The following is an 11,012-nucleotide window of genomic DNA, read 5'->3' as shown; positions in this document are numbered from 1 at the left end:
GTATGTTTATTGCGGTACTATTCACAATAGCAAACACCTGGAACCAACTCAAATGTCCATTAATGACAGACTGGATTAAGAAAATGTGGCACATATACACCATGGAATACTATGCAGCCATAAAAAAGGATGCGCTCATGTCCTTTGTAGGGACATGGATGAAGCTGGAAACCATCATTCTGAGCAAACTATCTCAAGGAGGACAGAAAACCAAACACCACATGTTCTCACTCATAGGTGGGAATTGAACAATGAGAACACTTGGACACAGGGTGGGGAACATCACACACTGGGGTGGGGGGAGGGGAGCGGGATAGTATTAGGAGATATACCTAATGTAAATGACAAGTTAATGGGTGCAGTACACCAACATGGCATATGTACACATATGTAACAAACCTGCACGTTGCGCACACGTACCCTAGAACTTAAAGTATAATAAACAAAGAAAAAATGAGGAGGAGCCGCTCTCTACAGAGGCAACCAGGAGGTGCTCCAGGCCCTACCTGCTGTCCAGAAGGCCAAGAAAAACAGCTTGGACAGCACGCCTGCAGCTGATTCCCACCCACCTGTGTGTATGTCCTGGCATACCTGGAGGGGAGCCCTGCTCCAGACACCATTGCTTCTTCTACTGTAATGTGCATACCACCCTTAGCAGATATTACAGTGAAGGCTCTGATTCTGTAGGTAGCTAGTGGAGCCTGAGAGCCTACATTTCTAAAAGCTCCCACGTGTTGTCAAAACTACTAGTCCAGGGACCACAAGCCTAAGCTATGCATTCCAAGTTCCAGGAACCATAGGTTAAGTAATGTAGCTTCCACAGTTCCTTAAGGAAAGAGCTCATATTCCTCTGTTCATGGAATAAGCTTGAGTAGTTGTATCTTAGTGTTTGACTTTCTTACGACTTTGTTAGATAGTTGTAAAAATGAAGGTTATTTATTTTTATTATTATTTTTGAGACAGAGTGTCACTCTGCCAGCCAGTCTGGAATGTGACCACAGCTCACTGCAGCCTCAATCTCCCAAGCTCAAGTGATCCTCTCTCCTCAGCCTCCCCAGTAGCTGGGAATATGGGTGTGCACCACCATGGCCAGCTAATTTAAAATGAGTGGGATTTAAATGCAGAGGTAGAAGAACAGGAGACAGTACAGTACATATGTCTTTGTCAGCCTTTAGCACAAGAAAAAGCTTCAGATAAAGAAGAAATCGCCTTGACATCTTGAAGGAAATAGGTTGTAGGTTGATAAAGCTACTTGAAGATGCAGGAAAGACATGAGTTGCATAGGATCACTATCATTCTCAAAATAATTAAAGCTACAGGATCTAGCACAAGGATAACGGTAAGAATGCAGAAATTTACTGCCAAAAATGCAATTTCCAACAAAGTTATTGGGAAGGGACAGTGTCTCAAGAGCCAGTTGTTCGAAGCTGACAATTCAGGTGTGAGATAAGCAATGCCTTTACTATCCTGTTAGATTGTAAGGGTTTATTTTTGAATGAGATGGAAAGGCCGGTGGTGGATACAGAAAGTGAGAACGAAGTTTCAAAAGCCTTCTTGACAGATGATTTGGACTTTGGAAAGGTGTATTGTCTAACAATGACTGAAGACTTATTTATTTATTTATTTATTTTTACAAAGTTTCCCTGAGATTTTACAAATCCTGGGAATTTCCTTATTTACTAAATAATTTTAGATATTATCTAAATTGTCATAGCTGCAATTGCTTGTAGTTAATATCAGTTTCATTCTGTGGAATCACATAGTCAACAGAAAAAAAAGGTGTATGAAATTATTTTTATATTGAAGAATATAGCTCTACTTTGAAGGCTATAGCCAACATAAAATTCTAAGTCAGGGGTATACAGGTAAAAATGGCATATGAAAATAGGCTCTCACTGGCCTGGGCAACAGAGCAAAACTCCCATCTCTACAAAAAATTAGCCAGCTACAGCAGTGTGGACCTGTAGTCCCAGCTACCCAGGAGGCTGAGGTAGGAAGATCACCTGAGCCCAGGAAGTCAAGGTTACAGCGAGATCTCACCACTGCACTCCAGTGTGGGTGACAGAGCAAGACCCTGTCTCAAAAAAAAATAAAATAACCTCTCTCAACTTCTTACTACATGTCAGAAAAAAATGGGGCAATATTTAAACAATTTTATGATTTTGTTCATGTGTAAGGGTGACAAATACATTCTCATATATGCATGGACTTAGAAAACACGTCACTGTGTGTTCTTCTTGAAACAAATATTTGAAGATCTATTCAGTTGACAGATGAATCAAAATTAAAGACTCAATATCTAGAAAACTTGTATAAAATGAGCACCAAAAAATAATTGTAAATTTGATTACAAACCAAAAGCAAATGTCCGAACTGATCTTGAAAGAAAATATAAAAGTAATACTTTAAATTACAATATTTGAACTTTAAAATCTCAGGTTTCAATAATAAATACTGGGAAGAGAGATGCCAGGTGACTTTGGGTATCAAAAATTGTTAAATTCCTCAAGTTAGCAGAGAGGAAAACAATTACCAACTTTTTACCCGACTTGATAAGTTAAGAGAATTTGTCTCCAACAGACCTGCATTATAAGTAATACTAAAATAAGTTCTTCAGGTGAAGGAAAATGATGCCAAGCAGAAGAACAGATCCTGGGAATGGAATGAAAAACACTACAGAAGAAAGATATGTGGGTAAACATAAAAGATCTTAAACATATGCATAATATAGCCTTAGTTAGTTTGGGCTCCTGTAACAGGATACCATAGACTGGTGGCTTATAAACAACAGAAATTTATTTCCCACAATTCTAAAGGCTGGAAGTCTGAGATTAGGATGCCAGCCTGATCAGGGTCTGATGAGGACTCTTCTGGGCCACACACAGCTGACTTCTTATTGTATCTTTATATGGCAGAAGGAGAGCTAGAGAGCTCTCTGGGGTTCCTTTTATAAGGGCACAAATTCCATGCATGAAGTCTCCACTTTCATGACCTAATGACCTCTCAAAGCCCTAACCTCTTAATACCATCATAAGGGGGTTAGGATTTCAACACAGAAATTGGGAGAGAGGGATAAAAACATTCAGTCCAAAATTCCTATGTTTTTTGTATATTGTTATACGCATTGTTTAAAACTGTATACTGACGTATGTGACTATACTTAACACTATTCAACTAACACTTAAACATAGTAAACATAGTAAATTTTATTTTAAAAATCATAATTAAAAATAAGACAATAAAAATAAAAGCACTACTAACTAAAGCAAAACTAGTAACAATATATGTATTATAGTACTAAACATAGAAATAAAATATATGGCAAGAACATAAGGGCCAGGAAAGTCAGTTAAGGAAATTACACTGTTGGAATATTTTACATCCTTCATGAGACAGTAGATATGTCAAGGATGCATATTGCAATTTCTAGAAAAACCATACAAACTCACACAAGACACAGAAGAGGTTAATAGAGGAGATTAAAAAAGAAATATTAAAAATATGTACACTTACACTAAATGGAATACTAAAAATTACTGCATTCACCAAGGGAAAACTGGAAGAAAGACACAGGTGAACAACAATCAGATGGGACAGATAGAAAACATATACCAAGATGGTAGACTTAAATTCAACCCTGTAATATTAGTAATTACATTAAATGTAAATGGACTAAACAACCCAGTTAGAGGCAGAAATTGTCAGTCTAGATTAAAAAGAGAAAACATAATCTGAAAACAGAAGGGTAGAAAAGGATATGTAGATATATCATGTATATTAGTTATATATAACTGTAGGATAAATTATCCCCAAAATTTAGCAGCTAAAAATGACAAACATTTATTTTTCACTGTTTTTTGTGGTTCAACTGAGGGAAATTTGGTTCCAAGCTACTCCTCAGGACGAGAGAGGAGATAGAGAGAATACCCAATAAAAAGCTGTCATTTTTTAAAAATTGATTTTGTTTTTTTACAGCAACATTAGGTTCACTGCACAATCAAGCAGAAGGCCTACATTGGCACACCATTATCACCCAAAGTCTATAATCTACATTAAGATTCACTCTTGGTATTGTACATTCCATGGATTTGGACAAATATATAATGACATGTGTCCACCATTATAGTATCGTACAGAGTAGTCTCACTGCCCTAAAAAATCCTCTATACTCCACCTCCCTCCCTGACCCTTGGCAACTGCTGATCTTCTTTACTTCTTTCCTAGTTTTGCATTTTCCAGAATGTCATATAGTTGGAATCATACACGTAGCCTTTTAAGATTGGCTTCTTTCAATTAGTAATTGTATTTACATTTCCTCCACATCTTTTCGTGGCTTGATAGCTCATTTCTTTTTAGTACTGGATATAATTTCATTGTCTAAATGTACCACAGTTTATTTGTTCATTCACTTACTGAAGGACATCTTCATTGCTTTCAATTTTTGGCAATTATGAATATAGCTACTATAAACATCTGTGTGCAGTTTTTTGTGTGGACATAAGTTTTCGACTTTTTGGGTTACATACCAAGGAGTGCAACTGCTAGATGGAATGGTTTTGCAAGGAATAGTCGAACTGTCTTCCAAAGTGGCTACACCATTTTTAATTCCCACAAACAATAAATGAGAGTTCCTGTTTCTCCGCAGCCTCATCAGCATTTGGTGTTGTCAGTCTTCCGGATTCTGGCCTAGATCTAATAGTGTAGTGGTGCTGTAGTCCTTTTTAATTTAATATCACAATTAAATTATGTGATATTATAATTTCACATAATTATATGTGCTATAATATAGCTGCGTTCTACCAAATGCAGCACTATGCTGCATTCTACCAAATTTGTCAGTACTGAATCACTAAATCCAGTGGATATTCTAGGGAAGGGGATTACCCAAAGGTGAAAATACTGACACAAGGATTATTGGGGGCCATCTTAGAGGCTGCCCACCACACCATGCAAAACAGCAAGCACAGGAAGGCTGATGTAGCTATATTAACATCAGAAAAAGTAGACTTCAAGACAAATACATTACTGGAAATAAAGGGAGATATTTCACAATGGTAAAATGGTCAGTTCATCAAGAAGACATAACAATCTAAAAATGTATATAACAGAGCTAAAAACAAGTGTCAAAATACATAAAGCAAATGTTGACAGAACTACAGGGAGCAAAGGATAAATCAACAATCATAGTTTGAGACATGAACACTTCTCTCAGTAATTGACAGAGAGAGTAAACAAAACGTCAGTAAGGATGTAGAGAATTTGAACAATACTATCAACTGCCTGATTTAATTGATATCTATAGAAAGTATACCTACAATTGAACAATATACACTCTTTTCAATGTAGAAAGCACATAGAACATTTACTGAGATAGACCATATGCAGAGCCACAAAATAAATCTCTGATGACAACAAAATTTAATTTGAAAGCAATAACAATAAGATATCTAGAAAAACCCCAATACTTTGGAAATTAAGCAGTATAATTCTAAATAATTCGCAGTCAAAAAAGAAATTACAAAGGAAATGAGACAGTATGCTGAATTTGAAAATAATAAAAACACCACATACAAGAATCATGAGATGCAGTTAAAACAGTGCTAAAGGAAATTTGCAGCATTAAATGCCTACATTAGAAGAAAGAGATATGTGAAATAAATGGTATAAGTTTCCAACTTAAGAAGCTAAAAGAAGAATTAAAAACAAGAAATTTTAGAAAGCTAGAAAAAAATTAAAACAAACTAGAAAAGAATTAAAATTAAAATAAGTAGAAGAAAGAAAATTATCAAAAATAAGAGCAGAAACCAATGAAATAGAAAATGGACAGACAATAGAGAAAAATTAACAAAGCCAAACTTTGGTTCTTGGAAAAGATTAATAAAATGATCAATCTGTAGAAAGGTTGATCAAGACAAAAGAAAGAAAACAACACAAATTACCAATATCAAGAATGAAAGAGGAGAGATCACTACAGATCCTACAGACATAACAAAGTATTAAAAGGATATTGTAAAAAAAAAAAGTCAATAAAGTTGACAACCAAGATGAAAATGACAAACTTCTTGAAAAATACCACTTACCAAAACAGACCAAAGAAGAAACAGAAAATCCAAGTAACCATTAAAGAAATACTATTTTTAATAAAGTCTTCTCTCACACAAACCTTTCAGATTCCCCTGGCTTCACTGGTGAATGCTATCAATCATTTCATAAGGAAATTATACCAATAATACTCAAAGTCTTTCAGAAAAGAGAAGAGGGGAAATCACTCCCAACTCATTTTATGACTCCAGCATCATGCTGATATCAAAATTTGTGAAGCACACTAGAAGAAAATTATAGCTCAATATCCCTCATAAATACAGATGCAAAAATCCTTAACAGAAAATTAGAAAACCACATCCAGCAACACATAAAAAGAATAATACTTCATGACCAAGCAGTTTATGCCACTTTGGTGTAACATTAAAAATCATCCAATGTAATTCACATTTTCAGAGTACAGGAGGAAAATCATATGACCATCTTGATAAATGCAAACCCATTTTGACAAAATTCAACATTTGATTAAAATTTCAAAAAAGCTAGGAATGCAGAACTTAGTCTGATAAAGAATACAAAAAACCAATAGTTAATATACTTAATGATAAATCATTGAACATTTTTTCTCCTAGAATATGGAACAAGGCACAGAGGTCTGCTGTCATCATTTCTATTCAATATTGTATTGAAAGATTTTGAAAACATAATAAGGGCAGAAAAATAAATAAAAAGTGTAAAGTTGGAATAGAAGAACAAAATCTATTTTTATTTGCAGATACTATAATTGCATACATTTGTCTTTTTATGCAGTTTGCAAAGAAGTCTGTGGGGTCTCAGCAATATGCATAGCAGCAGAGAAATGTTGCTCCAGGAGCGAATGATCAGTTGGGGAATAGACTGGAGATCGTCAGACAATCAGCAAAAGATGGAGATGCATAAGGACATGAGAAAGACAGTGAATCGCAGACGTGGCTACCTCTGGCTAATAGGCTATTGCCAATTTCCCGCGTTGGAAGAAATTAAAATTTACATGAACAAATGAGATTCATTTGCATAAATTTATTTGTAGATGTGGTAGAGTAAGATCTTGACCATTAGTTGTGAGTATATAAAGTCTACTTTCATGGATGGTGATTAATAAATTCTTCTCAAATAATTCCTTTATGTTGCTTACCTCAGTTTAAAAACCTAGTCAGCTTTTGGTTGTATCTGGTGATGTCAGCATTAGCCACACTCACAGTCAAGTTCTGTAGGCTTGGATGGCTACAACAGCATGACAGTGAGGTGAGGGACAAGCCCTGACATCCAAAAGCTGCTGGTGAGAAGCTGGGTTAGCCTTTTACTTGTAGCTGTCCTAAACCTAGGTCCCAAGGTATTTGACTGCACACTGCTCTTGTCCCCACAGGCCTGGAAAGTTTGGGGGTTTACTCCTCTTTGCTCAGTATCCATTTCTTCCACCCTCTCCCTGTGTCTTCTGTTATTCTGGTGCACACATGCACGTGTACATACACAAATTTATAAACACACACACACAGGCCTATCTCATCTCTCTTGTTCTCGCTCTTTCGTTATCATTCATTCTCCATTTGGATTTCTCTTTGGTCCCTATCTGTTGCTCTTGCCAACCATCACTGAGGTACTTTCGAAAGCCCACAAGTAGACACCAGTTTCTCTACCTGTTCCCTTCAAGATCACACACATAGGTCACCACTGGGGACCAGTCAAAGGCCTCTGGCTCTTTCTTCAGCCACTTCTCCAGCTCCTGCAGGTTCTGGTCTGAGTAGTCAGTGACGATGATCTCCTTAAAGGATTCACAAGCAGAAAGGAGCTGATAGATAGTGGGGCCAGAGCCGATGTCAATCAGCAGGTCTCCCTTCACACCATCTGGGTTAGCGGGAGGAACAAAGAAGAGAAGTCAGGCATCTCATGGCAGTGGGCAGAGTCAAATTTACATTGTCTTCCCTGGGACTGTGCTGATGATCCTCAAAGACAGACGACTGCTGTTCACAACTTTTCCCTCAAAATATTTTTTTAAAACATCTTTTCTGGGCCAGGCACAGTGGCTCATGCCTATAGTCCCAGTACTCTGGAAAGCCAAGGCAGGAGGATCACTTGAGGCCTGGAGGTTGAGACCAGCCTGGACAACATAGTGGGACCTCATCTCCACAAAAAGTTTTAAAAATTAGCTGGGCCTGGTGGGGTGCACCTGAAGACCTAGTTATTGGAGAGGCTGAGGCAAAAGGATCCCTTGAGTCCAGGAGTTCGAGACTATGATGAGCTGTGATCACATCCCTGTACTCCATCCAGCCTCAGCAACACAGTGAGACCTACATCTCCAAAAAATAAAAATAAAAAATAAAAATCCCATATTTTCCCCAAATCCCTGTAATTTACATCATAGTGACAAAGAAAAAACAAATATCAAAAACACTAAAAATGTCTCCCTTGAATTTTAAATAAAGCCCATCAGTTTGAAAAACCTCAAACATTAATACAATTTAAAGTAAAAAAGAAAAAGAAATCTTTTCATTTTTTATTCCCCAATCCAGGGTGGAGGCATGTTGCCAGGAATTTTAAGGTCTAGGAGAAGGTAAAAAAGATCTACTTCTGGTGTACAGACTGAACACCAGATCCAGAAAGGCTGTTGCATGAAGAATGTAAAAACTATTAAGCAATATTTTCAAGGAAAGTTAATTTTTAAAAAATAAAATTGAGTTTATAGAATGTATTTCTCCAAAAAGCACCAGTTCTTCATATATTGGGAGGTCTTTATCTCACGTATATTCACAGCATTCCCTTGAGTTAGGATCAGAAAAGGTACTGTTTTAGAATTTCCACTTAAGTGGCCCTTTGAGGCTAAAAGTCTCCCTCAAGTCGCCTAGCAAATCAAGGTAGATTCAGGACAGCACTCCGGCCCTCTAGTTTCCCTTTGCATGACTAAGTGAGACAGTGGATACAAAAGCACTTTGTAAACTGTGGAATCCCTACACCAATATTCGTTTTTATCCTAGTTAAATAAATGGGGATGCCAAAAGGGCTGTGACACAACAATGATAGACACAAAACCCAGTCATGCCCTGAGACTCTATCTATAGGACTCATGTTAGTGGGGAGACATGTGGACAACAGACTTACCTAGGCAGAATATCTTGAAAAGATTTTCCAGAAGGTGCTTAAGAATCTGGCTTTCTGCAGAGTGCCTAGACCCAAACTTATAATATTTTTCTAGGTAATCCCGAGGGTTAAAATGCCTTAGATAAGCGTCCTTGGAGGTGAAGCCTGATTCCATTGTGTGTCACTTCTGTGCCACTGGAGTGCTGCCCTCCTTCTGTCTCCTCCAGAGGCCAGGGAGTCACCCTGCAGAAGTTGTCTTCCTGAGTCTCAGGCTATCAGCATTTCTTCCGTCAGTTCAGCCCTTCCTTTAGAACAGATGTTTGGTTAAACACTAACAGAGAAATAGACCACAAATGTTCTGGCTGTTCTGGGAAGTGATGAAATTCCTGGAGAAGGGAGCCTAGGAGAACGGGGGTGGAGGGTATGGTAGAGGGAGGGCCATGAGCTGTATACAATGCTTGCCCAACGGGTGAAGGCTGGCCACCAGGGATTGTAGACCAGAGGGAGCACTTGGGCTCGTCAGGAAAATTATTTAATGCATAAGACCCCAAAGTTCAGAGAGACAGGACATCCCCTAACAAGCACCATCATTCTTCTTGGTCTTGCCATGATTCCCCCAGGAAAACGGGTCACAAAGAATGGTTTAAATTCAAACATGTAAAAGAAAGGAAAAAAAAAAAAGAGGGGAAAGATGAGGATAGGAAATGTATTCAGGGCTAAGGAATGTTGGCTGAAGAAGGAGTCTCAGATGAAGTCTGGAAAGAGTAATTTTAAAAGCCTGGATAAGGCTTTGTAAAGTCTAGTCCAGCCAAACATCCTTCATGCCCAGACCCCCTATCCATCCCTGCCCTAGGCTACTGCAGCTTCACCCACCACTGCCATGACCCAGTGTCTGGCAAGTACCTCCTCCCTAAGCCTCCCCACTCCTTTCAGTCAATCCAAATCCTGACAGTTCTTTCAAAGTTAACTTTACGTCCTTTAAGAATTCTTTAAGGCTGGGGGCGGTGGCTCACGTCTGTAATCCCAGCACTTTGGGAGGCCAAGGCGGGCGGATCACGAGGTCAGGAGATCGAGACCATCCTGGCTAACATGGTGAAACCCCGTCTCTACTAAAAATACGAAAAATTAGGCAGGTGTGGTGGCGGGCACCTGTAGTCCCAGCTAGTCGGGAGGCTGAGGCAGGAGAATGGTGTGAAGCGGGGAGACAGAGCTTGCAGTGAGCTGAGATGGCGCCATTGCACTCCAGCCTGGGTGACAGAGCGAGACTCCATCTCAAAAAAAAAAAAAAAAGAATTATTTAAATCCCCTTTTCTGAATTCACTTTGAGAAAGAGTAGGGGTGGGGCTTGATTTCAGCTCACTCCCCACGAAAGCATTCTTTCATGCATTCCCACTGATCACAAAACCCACACCACTACCTCACTGACGACATGTCCACTAGTCATCCTTTTACTTAATTCCAGGAACTGGCCTTAGGAGATAACCAATGTTGCAGGGTATCCCACCTCGGGAAGGTATGCTGAGCAATTGATTTACAGCCTTGTTGCCACTGGCCAGACCACCAGGTGGCCCATTCCTCAAGATAACCATTGCAACCAGGTAATGCTGACCTGCATACCCTACTCCTCATGTGCTTTGCCCAGCAGCACACCCTACCTCTGACGTCAATTCCTGTGCTTTGCCTAATAAAAAAATCCCTACCGGTTATTTTCAAGGAGTCAGCAAGCCAGATAATTCTCTCTCTTTTGTTGTCTCCCTTATGCCAAGCCATAAGTTCCAGTAAAGCGTGTTTGGGAAGACTATTGGCCTTGTGTCAATTTCTATACACTGAGAGCCAAAAAAACCCATGGTCAGTGA

The 11,012-nt window shown here is 38.6% G+C and overlaps 1 protein-coding gene across 1 annotated transcript in view; it reads right to left on the bottom strand.

Moving 5' to 3' along the window:
• The window catches only part of NNMT (nicotinamide N-methyltransferase), a 16,951-nt gene extending 6,718 nt beyond the window's left edge, over nt 1–10,233 (bottom strand). The window contains exons 1-2 of the mRNA XM_011977035.1: nt 9,178–10,233; nt 7,719–7,926 (exon numbers count right to left, since the gene is read on the bottom strand). Coding sequence (XP_011832425.1) covers nt 7,719–7,926; nt 9,178–9,331 — 362 coding nt within the window. The 5' untranslated portion in view covers nt 9,332–10,233. The remainder of the gene's footprint in view (nt 1–7,718; nt 7,927–9,177) is intronic.
• Nucleotides 10,234–11,012: the final 779 nt, after the last annotated feature.

This window comes from Mandrillus leucophaeus, unplaced genomic scaffold, assembly GCF_000951045.1.
Source record: "Mandrillus leucophaeus isolate KB7577 unplaced genomic scaffold, Mleu.le_1.0 Scaffold172, whole genome shotgun sequence".
Taxonomy (NCBI): Eukaryota; Metazoa; Chordata; class Mammalia; order Primates; family Cercopithecidae; genus Mandrillus; species Mandrillus leucophaeus.
The sequence above is the reverse complement of the archived record's forward strand: the minus strand, read 5'-3'. Positions and strand labels throughout refer to the sequence as shown.